This window comes from Peromyscus leucopus, chromosome 9 (assembly GCF_004664715.2).
Source record: "Peromyscus leucopus breed LL Stock chromosome 9, UCI_PerLeu_2.1, whole genome shotgun sequence".
In the NCBI taxonomy this organism is placed as follows: domain Eukaryota; kingdom Metazoa; phylum Chordata; class Mammalia; order Rodentia; family Cricetidae; genus Peromyscus; species Peromyscus leucopus.
In genome coordinates, this window is record NC_051070.1 from 62,304,814 (window position 1) to 62,322,728 (window position 17,915).

General features: G+C 44.7%; 1 protein-coding gene across 3 annotated transcripts in view; it reads right to left on the reverse strand.

The window, feature by feature from the left end:
* The window catches only part of Sacs (sacsin molecular chaperone), an 85,256-nt gene extending 67,699 nt beyond the window's left edge, over window positions 1-17,557 (reverse strand). For 2 of the 3 annotated variants that reach the window (XM_028870356.2, XM_028870354.2), the window contains exons 1-2: window positions 17,248-17,549; window positions 8,977-9,475 (exon numbers count right to left, since the gene is read on the reverse strand). In XM_028870356.2, the coding sequence (XP_028726189.1) occupies window positions 8,977-8,996 (20 nt within the window). In that variant the 5' untranslated portion in view covers window positions 8,997-9,475; window positions 17,248-17,549. Of the gene's footprint in view, window positions 1-8,976; window positions 9,476-17,247 lie in introns of all 3 variants that reach the window. The other variant, XM_028870357.2, reaches the window with a different exon arrangement.
* Between the last annotated feature and the right edge of the window lie 358 nt (window positions 17,558-17,915).

A 17,915-nucleotide genomic window follows, 5' to 3' on the forward strand; every position in this document is an offset into this window, starting at 1 on the left:
CTGGTCATGGTGACAGAATGTCTGGCAGAGGCTCCTGAAGGGAGATGGGTGTGTTCTGCTTCATGGTTTCAGTCAGCCGAGGCTGGAGTGTGTAGCAGCTCCTCCTGTGGCACCAGACCAGGAAGCAGGAAGCTCGGGTGGGAGCCAGTGGCAAACAAAACCTCCAGTGTCTAATCCAGCACCTCACTTCTAGCTGGGACACACACCCCAGAAGTTCCATAACTTCCCCAAACACCACCAGCAGCCGGGTCAGGTATTCAAACTTGAGAGGCAGCAGTGAATACTGAGCACTTACACTGTGACTCACTCTCATGACAAGAAGCCACAGGAGGACGGGCACTCACCTGTGTGGTGTCACAGGGCCCGCTCAGTGGGACTGTGGGGATGATTTTTGTCACAGTGAGGAAATAGTCACTGATTCATGGCCACAGCACCACAAATGGCGAGGCTGAGATCCAAAGCAAGCAGGGCCAGCTTGGCTTACACCATTACGTGACACAGTTTCCCCTCCCAGAGGTGGAAGGGTGCTTACAAGGAGTTTGTTTTCCACTGTTTGGAGGTGGCTGTTTCTAAGGCAAAGAGAAGATATGGGGACAGGGCAAGTCCCACATTCCTCTTTCCTGGGACACGCAAGGCAATGGCTCTGAGCCTGGGACAACACAAGGTGAAGCCACAGTGCCCAAGAAATGAGGGACAGAGATGCGGAAAGACAAATGTCACATGTGTCCTCTCACATGCAGAATGTAGATGTAAGAATTATACACATGAAAGCAGAAAGGGGACCAGAGGGACGGGGACAAGAGAAGATGTGGGAGACGCGGCTATGATAAGCTTTCATGGAAAATGCTATGATGAAACACATTATTTTCTATAATAAATACATAAAAAATAAAAATTATTTGATAAAAAATAAATAGTGGGCAAGACTAACTTCACATGGTACTACCACAACGACACTGGCCATTGTGCATCCTTCACACACACACACACACACACACATACACACACTCACTACAAGTAGCTTTGGGCTCAAGGCCTCCACTGGGGGCATGGGAATAACATCTTGCCCAGGACACCAGCTGCAGAAGCATGGCCCAGACGCCAGGGCCAAGGGACTCGAGTGGAAAGAACATGAGCCAACCCATCCCTGAGCCCTTGTGAGCTCTCCCTGCCCCGAGCACGTCCAGAAATAGATGGGAGAAAATGAAGCAGATGGCAGAGGCCAGGGGCTCGGGGTCCTGTCACTCAAGAGAAGCTTTGGAGCCAGCCAGACACGCAGTGCACACTAACTGCCCTTACTTGTACTCGTGAGCTCCTGCGACCTAGGAGGTATGGAATAATCTCGAAACCACTGACCCAGCCTTGCCCCCAGCACTGGGCACTGCTCTTTGTCCATGGCATCAAGCCTGAATGACTTCTATGCCTGTCCTTCCTCAGGCATGCTGGCTTGGCGTGGTGTCCTGGCCACCTGCTCCTCCCTGTCTGTACTTGTTCCCAGACACTAGAACTGCAGATCTGCCTGCCATCCTGAAGACCATTCTGCCATCTGCGTATTTCCATTTGGGGATCATACAAATATATATATCCGGTTCCTGACACAGAAACGCCTAAAACCCTTGAATCTTGCTGAGTAATAGGAGTGTGTTTAGTTATTCACAGTGGACTTTGAGTATAGATGCGGAGGTGACTCTTAGTGACCTCAAGATGGAGGCTAGTGGCCAGAGGAACAAATCACGTCATTAAGTCCCCCTCTCCTCCCCACCCCTAGGAAACCCCAGAAGAAAACACGGGATAGAGATTGAATGCAGGCACCAATGGCCAATGACCAAGTCATTTCAACGTAATGGAAGTTTAACACAAACTCCGAGGCACTGGAGCTCAGGAAGTTTGAATTTGGTGAATGTGTCAGGGTTCTGGGAGGATGGATGCTCAGAGGGGGACAGGAAAGATCCATGCCTGCCCCCCTCACCACACCATATCCTCTGCATTTCTTCTAGCTGGCTGTTCCTGGAACACATAGAATATATAATATCCTTTATAATAAACTACAATCTTAGGGAGAGTGCTGTCCTCAACACCAAGTTATTTCAGCAGATTATGAAACCCAGGTTTAGGGGCAATCTTAGGCATCCTCTAATTTGCAGTTGGTTAGGCAGAAGCCTAGGTGGTCTAGGATCTCATTCATCGGTAGCTGACATCTCAAGTAGGTACAGCCTCGTGGGACTGAGGCTTTGATGTCAGAGTTTGTGTTAACTCTGGGTTGCTAATGTCAAAATTGAAGTGTGGACTATCCAACTGATACTGGAGAGTTAGGGGATTCATAACGTGGTGCTGAGACTCTTCTTAGACATGTCAACATTCTGATGTAGACAGGGTATGGAGATACGTTCTCTTTGGAGAGACCGGCAAGTGGGCCAACACACAGCCATCGGGTGAGTATCTCCAATACCCACCCTGCTGGCCAGAGCCGCAGACTTCTTGTCTGGAGTGTTACATCGTAATGGGTTCCACAACTTCTCCCTCTGCTCCCTCAACAGGCCAGCTACAGGGACACTTTGAGAATGGTTCCCTTCTCCATCACAGAGATTCAAGGCCTGGTTACTGGAACATTCTTCCCCACACAACTTATGACCAAATCTCTTTTTGCCTCAGTGCCTGCTCAGATTTCATCTTCTCTCGCCAGTATGTCCTGATCATGCTGTTTAAGACTCTTGGTCCCACTGAGACTCAGCAGGTGTCTCCCTTTGTCCCATCATCCCTACATTGTATAATTTGTTGTTTTTGTTTTGTTTTGCTTTTCCCTGTGCCCTTGTTTACTTTCTATGGATGTGATGAACACCATGACCAACTGGGTGGTGTGGGTTGATTTGGTTTACATGTCCCAATCATAGTCCATCACTGAGGGAAGTCAGGGCAGAAACTCAGGTAGGAGCAAAGGTGGGAACTATGCAGGAATGCTGCTTAGTGGCTTGCTCCCCATGGCTTGCTCGGCCTGCTTTCTTGTACAACCTAGGGCCACCTGTCCAGTTGTGGCACCACCTACAGTGAGCTGGGCCCTCCCACATCAATCAATCAATCAATCAATCAACCAATCAATCAATCAATCAGAAAATGCCTTACAGATATGCCCACAGGCCAGTCTGATGGAGGCAATTCCTCAATTAAGCTTCCCTCTTCCCAGGTGTCTCTAGTCTGTGTCAAGTTGATGGAAACCAACCAGCATACTCTTGATAATATGTAAGATTCATAAAAATTGGGGTCTGCATTAGTTTTATTCCTATATATAATACATGGTGCACAATACTTAATCTGTGACAAGTGAATGCATGGTTCTGAGGACAGAGCTGGTCTAGAAAAGTCCCAGCATGCTAGGGGCCTGGGATCAGTGGAAAGTCTAGCTGACAGAGCTGACCTACAGAAAGACAGGCGAGGAGGCTGGGAATGCCTCTGTGTGAGTCTGATGGGGCGCTCTTCTTGACCAAACCCGGTAGCTCCCTGACCAACTACAGATTGACTGCTACTCAGCAGGACCCATCAGTAGGCTGTCTTTGTCCTGTCTAAGGTCAGTCACGGCAGGAATTGTTCCGTTAGTTCAGGGAGAATTCCCTGGTCTAGAGACTCATCACTCTGCTTCCTCCTCGGGAATCCCGTGGAGTCCATTTAACAAGAATCCCTTCATGATTTTTCATAGCTCCCCCTCTGCCCATTGGCTGGAATGCTCGGTTGTCTTCACATGTAAGAAGTCAAGCTGACCTCCACCTCTATTTCTGAAGTCTTGGTACCTGTCACTACAGTCCTAAATAGCCTTCCTCACCTATGTGACAAGGGCCAGAAACAATATGCTCTTTAACACACGTGGTACCGTGACTTGTGCAAGATCAGGTTCGTCGTTGGGCCCAGGACCCCAGATGCACGGTTTTTTTTTTGTTTGTTTGTTTGTTTTGTTTTTTTTAGAAACCTTTGCCATATTTTCTGGCTGACTGATCAGCAACAGATGGGAAATCACACTCCTGAGCCCCTGCTTCCCATGACAGCCCATGGAAGTAGAGTGTAGAGTAAGTCTCCTTCCCACAGTCCTGAGTGGAACACTCTAGAGACTATGTGGGGTCTTGGGCAGATAGAGGCTCCATCAGAGTCCCAAGCTCATGGAGGCAGCTGGGCTTGTGCATAGAGACCGCTGGGTTGGTGTCCCGAGTATCTCTGTTTGCACAGTACCCTTAGTTAATACAGGAACCCCTCTGAGGTCTGAATTCCACTCCCCCCACTCTGTGACCTGTGTACTCCATGCTCCTACCCCTGTCACTAAAGTTTCCTTCTTGTGTCTGATTGTACTAAGGATGACTTTGTGCACCAATGACCTCCTCAAACTCTATCCCCTCAGACCTGTCCCTTTCCAGTAGCTGTCCCCACCCTCCTTCCCACCGAAGCCTTCTCTTCAGTTCTTTCCACTCCTCTGCTATTCTTCCAGTCCGATCCCCACTTCCTCAGCCCACCAACAGACACCCTCCCTCCTATGCCAGCCCCTGCATTCCCCTGCATTTGAGATTACTGCCACCAGGGGTTCTCAGTGGACTCAGAGACCCCCAAAGCTAGGCATCGGGACAAACGGCGTCTCCAAAATGCCGTCCATGAATAACAGTAGAAAACCAACGGCTTTCTCTGGGAATGTGACGAACACAGTTCATATTAAGATGAAAAGTGGGGTGAGAAAGGGAGCCAACTATCCCACACAAGCCCGTGGCTGTCAACTGCTCTGTTTGCCGCATGTGGATAAAGTCTTAGAACAACTGCTGTGAGCTTTATCTGCACCTGTGCATTTCCATGTGTTAGACATGCATGTTTTTCTACTTCAGTAAGTCATTGCCAAATTAGTTTATGGACCCCCCTTAACGAGATGCTGTTAAAAACTGGTTTAGAAACAGTGAAATACATGGGTGAAATTCCCAGCTCCCTAAAAAAAAGAGAGGTGAATTCAAACGTTTTTCAGGTTCAAATGATTTAAGCAAATTTTTAATAAACAAGGCCAGTTTGGAATTACGGCTTTCGTAAAAGTGGGTATGTTTTCAGTTGTCTGTATTAAGTTTAACACAAGAACTGTGCTTGCATTTACTAGCCAATAATATGATAAAGTGCTTGAAATTATCCTTAAGAGGATGAAGAGATGGCCCGGTGGTTAAGAGCCATCTTAACCTTTCAGAGGGCCTGAGTTCAGTTTCTGGAGTTCATGTGCTGTCATTCACAGCAAGTGGTAACTCAGAGAACCCAACATCCTCTTCTGGCTCCTGTGGGTACCTGTACTGATGTGTGCATACCCATACATATACATACACACGTGTGCATACCCATACATATACATACACACATCTACACAATTAAAAATAAAATAAATCTTTAAAATTAAATTATGCATTTAACTTAGAACACAAAAGATGAATTTTGTTTTACTTTTGAATTCATTTCTATTTTTTTTAGGGAGCTGGGAATTTTACCCCTGTATTTCACTGTTAATAGCACCCCATTACGGGGTTCATAAACTAATTTGGCAATGACTTACTGAAGTAGAAAAACATGCATGTCTAAAACACGTGCTACTACAGAGACATCAAGAGCAGCGAGGAAACTATCCAAAATGGACGCATTTGGTGTCTTCCTGGGTTTTTTTTTTCTTTCTCTCTCCATCCCTTCTGTTTCTTAATATTTGTCTGACATACATACGCTGTACACAGTTAACCAGGTAGGAACTTGGGGTGCTAGTGAGGGTTTCTAGGTTATAACATGCCTGCTGAAAAGGTTCCAAAACCTCTTTGCAACTCACAGCCTTAGAGCTGTGATAGGTAATTTCTAAATAAAACACATCGCCGCTGACACACTAATTACTACGTGCAGGTTTCTGTGGGTTTGGATTGTTTTTATATTGTATAGAGATGCCAGCTATATCTTAGTCTCTTAAGAAATATGAAACCTTGTACTACAAATTAGCCTGCCTACAAAAACTGTGAGATAGTGTTGGGGAAAAAATTAGGCAACTTACTCTATAATGTTGGCTAACGGCGGGCAATTCACAATGTGTACAACCAACTTGATTGAAAAGAATGAAAAAGGGTTACCAGGGAGTTGCAAATAGCTCAGTCCATAAAGTGCTTGTCATGCAAATGTAAGACCTGAGTTTGCTCTTCAGAACCCATGTAAAACGTCAGACATGGCAGTGCCCGCCTATAATCCCAGATTTGGATCCCTGGTGCATGATGGGAGCCAGCATTGTCTACTCAGCACACTCTGAGCCAATGAGACCCTGTCTCAAAAGAAACAAGGTGGATGGCTCCTGAAGAGTAATGCCTGAGGTTCACCTCGAGCCACCACATCACATGCATGTGCTCACACATGTATACACACAAATGCATAGGTGCATGGGCATGCACACAATAAAAGGATTATCAGTTGTTGAAAGTTATAAATAATGTGAGGCTGAAGAGGTGGCTCAGCAGTTAAAGAGCATGTGCTACTTTTCCAAAGGACCTGAGTTCAGTTCCTAGCAGCCCTGTTGCATCTAACAACAGCTCCAAGGGGATCTGATGCCTCTGGCTTCTGTGGGCACCTGCACTCGGGTGCACATACCCCTCACACACACCATGTGGATGGTGGGACCCAAACCCAGGTCTTTTGCAAAAACATCTGGTGCATTTAACCATTGAATCATCTCCCGAACCTCTGGAGAATGATTTGTTTGTTTTTCACATACAACTGTTACCTCCTTTTGAATCTTTGTTATTTTGTTCCAGTAGACAGACAAGAATTTCATCACAGTAACCTAGGATCCTATTTAGTCAAATGTTCAAACACATTTTTTCCTTCCCCAAATTAGATCCTAAATGAATCTAGATCTCAAACTGACCTTGAGATTTCTTGAGGGGCAAAGCAACCTCTCCAAATGTGTTCTTTTGCCATATGAAATGAGAAATGAGTGTTCATTATTAGAAAACTAATAAAGGTTTATTTGGCATGTTGAATTGAGTACAACACATGATCAAATCTTCTTAAAAAAACTCCTAGCTTTCTCTAATCTAGACTATATTCATATAGAGAGGTAATACGAATTTCGTGACTTCTGCAAAAGTTCTACCACAGGCCTAGAAAATTTCTTTTCTGCAACACGTCAAGGCATCGTGCTATTCATCACAATTCTCATCATTATTTGCAAAGGTTAGGTGCTACAGAAATAACATTACTCTCTTGTTCCTTAGCCTCTGCTCTTTAACCACAGCAGCGCCAGTCTCTTGTCGCTCACTCAGAGTTGCTCTGAACACCAGCAGAGACATGAGGGATCTGCAGCCAGTAAGCTGAACCAAGTGGATGCACAACCGTGCATGTAGACGTACACGTATGTGCTCACATGCATGTGTGTATGGCTGGTCATTGACATTTTTAGCGTTTAGTAAAGTGAGAATTCTAAAGTATCTACCACCTATATAATGTCCTTCTCTGAAAAAAATTACACTCAAATTTAGTTAATCTTTCCTTTTAGATATAAACAGAATTGATCACCTGTGAGTGACTGCAAAGCAGCCTACATCACTGGGCTTTGTCCTGATGATTGACAATTTGTAGTTCGTGTCAGGACCAGTGAGTGCTCTATGTAATTACTGCAGATGAGATTTCTCCAAACAAATCAGCTAACTGTTCAGTTCAACAAAACCAGTTCACTTTTCAGTCATCTGCTTCCAGACTTAAGGGGGCAGGTACCACTGTGGAAGTACTTGAAAAAAACCTCTGAAAATCTGCAGAATATTGCAAGGAGTGGTGAAAGTTATGCACACACCTCTGGTGTCTAAGGACAACATCAGTAACAGTAAAGAAATTCGCTTCTGGTGATTTCTCTGGGTTCTAGCAAACACAGATGATAACTGAATGTGCCAGTTGTTTGATGGTACCCATATATATTCATATGCTTTAAAAGCAACCAAGTGTGATGGCTCCAGTGTGATCCCAGCACTGAATGGGGTGGGGGGGACAGGTTCAAGGCTAGCCTGGAATGCACATCAAGATTCAGTTCCTAAATGCTCTTGGGAACGCTAGGGAACAACACTAGTGCTTCTATTTAATGTGCAGTTTTCAGGAGCTGGCAGAGAAACACTGCTGTTGTTGTTTTCTAATTCCCTTAGTATTTTAAGTTTGGAAAATAAAATTTGAAGAGTCTTTTAATCTGTTGATATCACTATGTAAAGATGTGAAGTCTTTCTTGGTTTTATGGTACTAAAAATTCATTTTTTTTGAACATCATTCAAATAAGAGTAGCACTCTAAGCTGGTGGAGATAACACACACTTTTAATTCCAGCACTCAGGCAGCAGACGCAGGTAGATCTCTGAGTTCAAGGCCAGCCTGGTCTACAGAGCCAATTCCAGGACAGCCAGGACTATACAGAGAAACCCTGTCTCAAAAAATAAAAAAAGGAAACAAAACAAAAGAGTAGCACTCTGTTACATGCTTAGAGAAAAGGTATGTTTATATATATATATTTGCACATACACATACATGTGTATGTCTATAACAGTAATCATCAAAGAAAAAGAGGCTATTAACATGAGGGAGCATGGGAGGGGAGGGAAAGTAGCTGGAAGGGGCTGGAGGGAGAAAAGGGAGAGGGAAAGTGATGTAATTCTATTTCAATTGAAAACATTCAAAAAGAGAAAGAGCACATATAAATTTCAATCGTAATAGATAAACACATAATTTTGTCCAAGTCCTTAAGCTTGTAAGATCAGGCATAGACTCATAAAATAGCAACCATGGGGACTGCAAGACAAAGGTGCCTTCTACCCTCTACCAAGGCTAATGACCTGAATTTGATTCCTAAAATCCACATGGGAGAAAAAAAGAGCAACTGACTTCTAAAATTAGTCCCCCAACCTCCACACTCACAAGTGCACACACACGTAAGTAAGCGAACAAATTATCGCTTAAAACATTAGCTATTTACCTAGTCTCCTGGGTCTCCATGATCCCTTCTTCTGGAAGAGCTGTCCTTGAAAACCACTGACGTTCCCCGTCTCCTTCTGCTTAAGGCTGGTGTGTGCTTCCTTTCAGTGTGCACTCCGAGCGAAGCTCTTCCTGGCTGGTGAAAAGCCAGTTTCCTCCGGCATCTGTCATCATCTGACATCAGAAAACATTGTGTTTTGTGCCTGTGTTCTGTATGCTACTCTGGTCTGATAAGGTCGAGTTTTTGTTTTTTGTTTTTTTTTTTTAAAGCAAACCAGTATTAGCTGGTAGGGAGTTTCCGGCTTTCCCCAGAGGCAAACTTAACTTCATCTCATTGGAGGCTCTTCTGTATTCCTTGTGGGAGGTGCAGGGTGAAGGTGCTATAGAGGTCCTGGGTAGGGCATGGCCCACCCTCATCTCAGGAGATAGAACATTCTTGCTGTTGAGAGCACTTCTCCAAGCTCATAAACTACAGGCATTTTGGCTTTACTTCAAGGACCCTGAAAGAAAGAAAAAAAAAAAAAGGTAAAAAATAAGGAGAACACAAAATGTGCGCACTGAGAACACAGCCTGCATGAAAGATGGCCAGGTCCTTGGCTTCGGCGACTCATTAAATATAAAGTATCATTGTGCTGCATCTCTGCCAACCAGCATGACATTCCCCCGTCCCCAGCCTCCCAACAAGACACACACCAACAAACACACACGTGTTACTAGAAACAGAGAGAGGCCTCTGAAATAATAAACATATCTATCTCTCAACCTAGCTCATGTGTTCAGTTTCCCTGATTTCTTCCTACTGTGAATCCTACTTCTCACACAATATACCTTCCTTGAGGAACAACAGTCTTTAAAATCCAAACCTACAACTTAACACAGACAACATCTCATGTTTGAAAGACAAATATTAAGCTAGGTAGACGGTTGAGTGAGTAAAGTGTTAATCATGAGGACCTGAGTTCGGATACCCAGGACCCATGAAGAAAAGCATGGACATGTGGGAACCCACATATAGTATACACACAGGCACACACCACACACACACACACACACACACACACACATACACACACCAGAAACACTTGTCTCAGAAATAGAACCTGTGCCTGTTGCCTACTAGTCCTTAAAACAGCCTTGCTTTTTAAGAAATAAAATAAAGAAATGACAAACTTCTGCAACAATGATAAAACTTCTGCAACAATGATAAGTCAGGACACAGGAGACCAAATTTTCTATTTATACAAATATCACGGTTAGAAAATACTTTGTAATTTCAAAGCTTTCTTAGACATGACCACATATAAGAGCTGTCTGAAGGGAAGTGGGATTGGTAATATGTTAAGGAAATTTGGAAAATAAGTGATTTTGTTGAAACATATTCCAGGAGGAAGGGGATGGGCTGAAGCTGTAAAGAATCAGCTCCTGAGCCAGGTGGTGGTGGCGCACGCTTTTAATCCCAGCACTTGGGAGGCAGAGCCAGGCGGATCTCTGTGAGTTCAAGGCCAGCCTGGGCTACCAAGTGAGTTCCAGGAAAGGCGCAAAGCTACACAGTGAAACCCTGTCTTGGGGGGGTGGGGTGGAGAATCAGCTCCTGGGCCTTCCACTTGTGCAGCCCAGCATCTTTATTTATTTCCTTCTGTTGATGATGCAAATGATGGAACCCAGGGCCTCATACATTCTTGGCAGGCACTCTTCCCCTATGTTACATTCCAACCACCAACCTTTCCACTGGATGAAACGTCTGCAGTAATAACCACTTAAGCTACAATGAGTCATCGTAGGTTTTTGGATGACAAATAAAATCTAGAAAAACTCAAAATACAATGTAGTTCCATCCCTGAAAACAAATTCGCAGCGATTCGCTGTAATTACATTTTTTTTTTTTTACAGGGCGTGTGGATTGGCAGTCATCAAAGCCAGTCAGTGCAATTTTCAAAAGCTGTTTTTCTTTCCTTAAATAAAAAAATGTTTTTGTTCCTTAATTGTTTATTTTAAATGCAACCATAACATGGAGCAGGCTCAGGCCTGCTAGAGTTTGGAGCTGACTTGCTCCCTCTACAACACATGCTGAAGTTTCCTCCCTGATGCAAAGCCCATAGAGGGAAGAGACTTAACCCAGCTGTGAGTTCAGAGGGGCCTTTGGGAGGCGACGAGGTAAATAACAAGAGCCCGTGACTGAATGCTAGAGCTTTTATCAGAAGAGGAATAGAACATAAGAGACTCACACACTCCTTGTCTCCTCCTACATGACGGCCTGAGCAGCCTTGGGGCTCTGCCAGGAAGAAGCAACAAAATCTCACCAAATGTGCCACTTGACCTTCGACCCAATCTGTGAGGTTCGGTAGACCTCTTTTCTTCATAATTTACCCAGTCTATGGTGTTGTGTCAACAGCAACAGGAAATAAACTGAAGAACCCTCAGCTCCAGTAAATGTATTCTGGATGGAAATACTCCATCTCTATATGCAGAAACGCAGTACCATGTGCGACAAATAGAGAGCACCGAAAACTAACTAAAACGAACGCACAAGGATCTGTACATTCAGACTGGATACACATGCCCTCCAAAGACAGTCCTTGCATGTGGATTCTTCATTAAAAATTGGGAGCAGTACATTTATGGGACAACTTATGGTCTTCGATGATTTTATTTAGAAGGAAGAATGATTGAAGACTGGGTTAAGTTTTCATTTCAAGAGCTGAGAAGTAGGGTCATGGGACTAACCCCAAAGAAATGATGAATGGAGATGGAAGGGTAATCAGTGAAGGGGGAGGAAAGGGGCTTTGAGAAACAGCGCCTGTTGGTTCTGGAAAGACGCTACTGCAGTTGGCGGACTCCGTGAGGGCTGATCACAAGGAAGCAGGAAGTTAGCATAAATGTGGAGGATGAAAACTGGGCCAGTGCACCAGAGCGCCATCAGAGAGGACCAGTTCCCTGGGAACAACAAACAGAGAGCACCGAAAACTAACTAAAACGAACGCACAAGGATCTGTACATTCAGGCTGGATACACATGCCCTCCAAAGACAGTCCTTGCGTGTGGATTTAGAGGACCTCTTGCCCTCTCCTTCCTCCCTCAAAGGTAAAGGAAGCCATTGGTCCCTGTCATTTGGGAAAGATCAAAACATCACACAGCCTTCTGGAGCCTTCGCACCCCTTGCGAATTCTGCAATCTCTTCGTGCCTAACTTTCCACATCTGTAAACCAGGGCTGCGTGCCATCCACGAGCAGGGTCTCCGTAAAAACCAAGCGAACTGTGTCTGAAAGCACCCAGCAGTGCAGGCAGTTTGTGCAAATTTCAGATGCCACTGTCTTTGCTCATGTACATTACATTACATGTACCTACGAAATGGCTTCTGTCTACCAATTCACACACTTTCCTCAGGCCCAAGCAATGGGCGCCCTGCAACAGCCGTGGGGCACTGAGGCTGGACGCTTCTCCTGGCCAGCTGCTGAATCAATCACTCATTTGGCTCCAAGATCTGGAGCTTCTGTCCACGATTAAGATTAGCACCATGTCTATGCTGTGATTTCTTTGCCTTCTCAGCAAAAATATCCTATTTTGGCAACCTGAGCATCACAGCAAGATTTGGCACTGTGTGGTTTCATTTGGGGAGCAGGAAGAAAGACATGCCAACTCCGCTCTCTAACTGATGCAAAAGTGTCTGTGAATCTCGCAGCTTGAAATAAACAACCGTGAGTCCGGGTGTAAGGCACAATCACCAAACAACTAGCCAGGATCCCTTAATCCAAAACTGTGCTTCAGTAGAGATGAGCAGAGAACGGAGTGTGGGTAACAAAAGGGATGTAGACTGCAATCAACTGAACTGAAGCCGCAAGGTCAAAGCAGACCTCCTAGGAATCAGAACAGACACCTGGCTGTTACCATGGAAACGAGAAGGGCCTTCCCACAAAAAAATGTAACTAGGGCCACCTTAGTGCTTTATCCTGTATAGGATTCTGTGAAATTCCAGAGCCTTTTGAATAGACTTGAAACACTTAGGGCCAAGGGAAGCGAAGGCTCTGTGGGAAGGACGTGGGTGGGACGCAGTGGCTGTCTCCTCCTGAGGCTCTTCATGGTGCTGCAGTACATCTGGGCAGCCACAGCTCTCTGCTGCTTAACCTCTCAGAATAGCCTCAGTGGCCCCGGAAACAGTTGTTTAACCCATTTATGGCCAACAGGCATAGCACGGCACCTGGCCCCCTCCTGAGAGCAGGGTACACATTCATCTGTGGATGAGAACTAAAAATCCACACTGCCAAACAAAGTCGCAAGCAGTAAACCCCCAGGCATGGCAAACACTTGCCCTGGACTGTCTTCAACACAGAAACAAGAAGCCGCATGCAGGCAGACTTCTAGCCCTCAGCCTCCACTGATTTACCATGAGGGACCACCCCATCCTCTGAGGTCAGAGTAGAGCATGAGTCAGCAAAGAATGAACAGGCTTGAAACAGAATCTTTGCAAAATGGAAAAGTCAGATGAATTCACCCTCACAGGGATTATGATGCACCCAGGGATTTCCTTGGAACACACACAGTTGTTCACACACCCTCCTTCAGGTCACAGGAGAAAAACACCCAAGTGTTTTCCCTGGAATTCTGAAGCCTGGTGTGTGAACCAGGCAGGCCTTTCTCATTTCCTTTGCTGCCAATTCCTCAAAGCTGTCTGGCTCCTCTCACGCTTTCTGGACCACGGATACTGGAGGCATTCAATAATGTGAGCAATTCAGCCTGTTGTACCAATATGCATATAATCAATCTCTTTTCGAGGTCCTAAGAACAAACACCTAGTTTTATATTCCTGAATCCCGTGTCATCGTGTTTCAGTCAACCAGCAGAGTTGACTGTGATGGGCAGGGGGTTCTGGGTCTTGCACTGGTTAAAAAAAATAAATAAATAAATAAAAGAGCTGTCTATACTCACAGATAAAATTTTACAGAAACATAACTCGGAAGTAAACTGGATGCCATATGAATAATATCTTGGTAAAGCTGCTAAGAATAATATTAAATATGGTTGAGATCTACCAAATTTGACAAGAGTTAATGAATAATTATGTACCTTTGGAAGACAAAGAATTTATTCACCTTTTAAAAAGCTACCTTGTTGGAGAAGCCTACTACATGTGCCACCATGCCAGGGGCTTAGGCACCTGTGACCTAATCTCCAAAGTGGGGTTGTTGATCTGTTCTCAGCTGCATTTCAAAAGCCGGAAGCCTAGAGTGCCACTGCATTAAACACCAGAATCGCTATGGAATATAATAACGAGTTGAACAAATATGTCCTTCGGGATTACAATTTTCCTAAAGCAGCCACTCAACATAGACATTTCACAAAAACACTGATAAATAAAAATAAAGGGAGTTTTGATAGGAAGCTGGCATAGACTGAATAGAATTTATAGACTGAGCTTCAAAATATAACAAATTCACATCTTTAAGGGCAAAGCAGCTATTGTTTAATCCAACAATTAAATTTTTGCTTCTGCAGTATTGTAAGACTTAGAAAATGAAAGTTATATGTATACCTAGTCAAGTTTCAATTTCAGATAGTGACTAATATTTTAGCGTGTGTACGTCTTATCCGGTATTTGTTTTACTGGGAAATTTTAATGGTTAAGTGTATCATCATGTTAAACAAGAGGAAACATTAAATCTACTGTTGTGTAGATGTGCACACAAATTCCAGCTACATACAAGATTTGCATGCCTGCTCCCTTCTAGTACTCAGTAATTTGATGAAATAAAGATGCTTATGAAATTTAAATTACCACTCATAAGGTGACTGACTTACTTTAAGCTTTTATCTTTTTGGAAAAAGTGACAGACTATGGAGACTAGGTAGACTGGAAGCAGAATTTTTTTAACAAGTGTCTGTCTGGGCGTTATACTGCTGTAAGGGAACCAAACATGGCTCCACCCAAACCTGGCCATCTCTGTGATCTCTCAGGCTTCCTATCACCCTAAATCCCATGTGCAGTGGGAAAACACCACACCAAGAGCCAGAACTTGGGGTTTGAGTATCTAAGAACTCGGAGATCTTCAGTGAGAAAAGCTACACTGAATCAGTCTCTCCCTTTACATGTAAGAGTGTGCTGGGCTTCTATTGCATTTTGTATTTAAGCTGGCATTTTTGTAACCTGAAGAATGGGGCTATTGAATCATTTCTCATTTTGATCCCACAAGTGAAAAGTATTTTATTTGATTATTTCTGAGACAGTGAGGAGGGTCCAGAAAGAGCTGTCCAGATCAAATACTTAGGACTCTAACGAAAGTTAAAGAGTTTTTCCCCAAAACCTTTTATCTTAGCGATGAGGATAAATGGTTTTTCTGATCAGCACAAAGAGAAGTGAACAGAGCCAAAGCCACACTCTCTGGTCCCCGATCCTGCGCTTCTTCCAGTTTCTCTGTGTTCCATCTCTCAGGGAAGGGTACGACATCTCCCTCCTAGACACTGAAATTCCGCACATGTTAAGCATAGAGTTTAAGGACAAATAGCAAAGAGAAAGGAGGAAGACAGACAAAGTAGAAATTAAAATTAGTTATAGGATTGGCAATGCCTTTAAAGAATGAACGGCCTCTGGGCTGTCCAAGATCAGAATAGCAACAGGACGTATTTTGACTTCCAATTTGACACGTTTGATCATATTTAACTGTCCTTGCTTGGGTTCCTGATGGACATGGCCTATGCAGTCATTGCTACTGCCACCATGATGTGTTTAGGGAGAGATATGCGAGAGGAGTCAGCCTCCTTCTCTCCCAGAGAACAGTCCTGTGGCAGTGAGGAAATTTCAGCATTGCTTTCATAGGTCAAAGACATAAAGACAGCTTGGTAGAACAGTGGATAGCACTTAGCCCAAAGCAAGAGTTTTTAAAGATGCACTCAGCCAAAAGTCCATTTCTAAATTCAGTTTTTGAGGTAGAACTAATATACAAAGTTATTTAGCTTGTTTCATAGATGAGTAGATAGACATATGTGTGTGTGGATGGAGGGATGGAGGGATGGATGGATGGATGGAAGGAATGGGAATGAGTCAAATACTAACTAGCCACACTCTGCCTAGTCCAAGCTAGCTATCTTCCCAAACATTTGGTGTCTCAATGATCCCACCATCCTGTGAGCAATGACCGTCAGTGTCTTGGACAGAAGGGAAACAGAGACTGTGACTTCTGAGGGGCTGTGGCATGAAGATCAGTTGAGCCGACGGTTGAGTCCGGAGCTGCTGAGGGCCAGTCTGGCAGAAAGCAAAGGACACCTCCTGTAAGCCTTCTTTGTTTTTCAAAAGCTGTGACTGGGTTTTTCTTCTTATGTGAAGAATAGGAAACATCAGAGCAGCATCCAACAGTTCTTACAGGCTGAGCAAAACAGGAGCGGCACAGGAAGATGGAATAAGCTCGCTTGGTTCCTCTGAAAGAGGAAGTCTTGAGGGTCATAGGGGGGGAACTTGGGCAGCCAAAAGCCAAGAGAGATAAAGGATAAAGAGAAAAGTGGCAAGACAAAGGAAAGAAAGCTGGTTAGTCGTCAGTGAAACTCGGGAGACAGGGGAACACTCATACCGCTCTAATACCTATCTGGCTGCCGGTGGGCAGTTTACAAATTTGTCGTATGACCAATAGATGAGACTGAGTGTGAATTACCTGGGTTGGTGCAGAAATAAAGAGTTTCCCATCAATGCAGGTTTGGGACAGCTTGTGCTTGGAAAACACCTGGAATCAACCCCGACCCTGTCTTTGGCTGAAATGGAAGAGACTTTTTTCCATTTTCAGAGACACAAGGAGGAAGATTAAAGCCAAAATTATCCTCATATTAGGCTTGAAGGCAACACTCTTGACTGAGATACTGACCTTGTTTTAAGGAAAACACTGGCAAGCAAAGAGGACAGCAGAGCAGGGGAGAATTTTGCTAAAATTTCAGAACTCTTTCTAAGAATTTAATTATTTACTAAAACGAAAGAAAATGAGAAAATGGTTTTCACCAAAAGGCTTTCTGAGTATCATTATATAAGGTAACCGAGAAACGGGCTGGTTAAGAACTTGCTACTAAAATTAGGGCGACTACAGATGAAGCAATAAACTATTCTGAGAATACCACTGTGTAAGAGTCCGGACCCCACTCTTCATTAAAGCAGTGTGCCCATTGTGACCACCCTCTACAATATGGAGTGGAAATTAAAAAGACAAAGCCTGCCGTCAGAGCCCCTCTGGAACTAAGACCACGAAGCAGTCCGGCGCCGCCCCACCCGAGGGTGCAATGGTAAGTAACAATTCCTCACCGGTGCACCGCGGCCCCACACGCTGCTGGAGCTGCTCTGTCCTCCCCGGGGCACAGATGCTGAGTACCGTGGTCCACAGCCTCGGGCTAGCAGCAGCTGCAGGGGCGACTGTGCCGCCCGGCTCCACCAGGACACAGCGTCCAATGCCGCCGCTCCTAGACTAGACGCACGGGAGGGACCCCCAGAGACTGGGGAGGCCGTCGTCATCGGCCGCTGGGCCTTTGTGTGTCTTTTGGACCATCAGCAGGTCCCAGCGTGACCGCCACTGCATCCAGCGCAAGGCCAGGAGAGTGCGGCAGTCACAGCTCCCCCTACCTAGCTGCCTTTTTTTTTTTTTTTTTTTTAAAGAGATAGACCCAGCTCAGCCTCAGATAATGCCATAATGCCACAGATGCAGTGTTATGGGTCCCTGAGGTAAAGAGTCACAATGGAAGCTTTATTTTCTTCGGTTTGCAAAGATTAATTTTAAGGAAGTCACGTGACTTAAAACAAGGACACTCCCACAGCAGCTGGGGGACCTTGGACCTCTCACATGGGCTTCCTCAGCTCCGTGAAGAGTTCTGAACACACAGTCTGAAGATTCTATAATATGCCTAAAATAAAACAAAATGCTGCCGTGGTGATGCTTGTCTGTAATTTCAGCTCTTGGAAGGTGGAGGCAGGAGGAT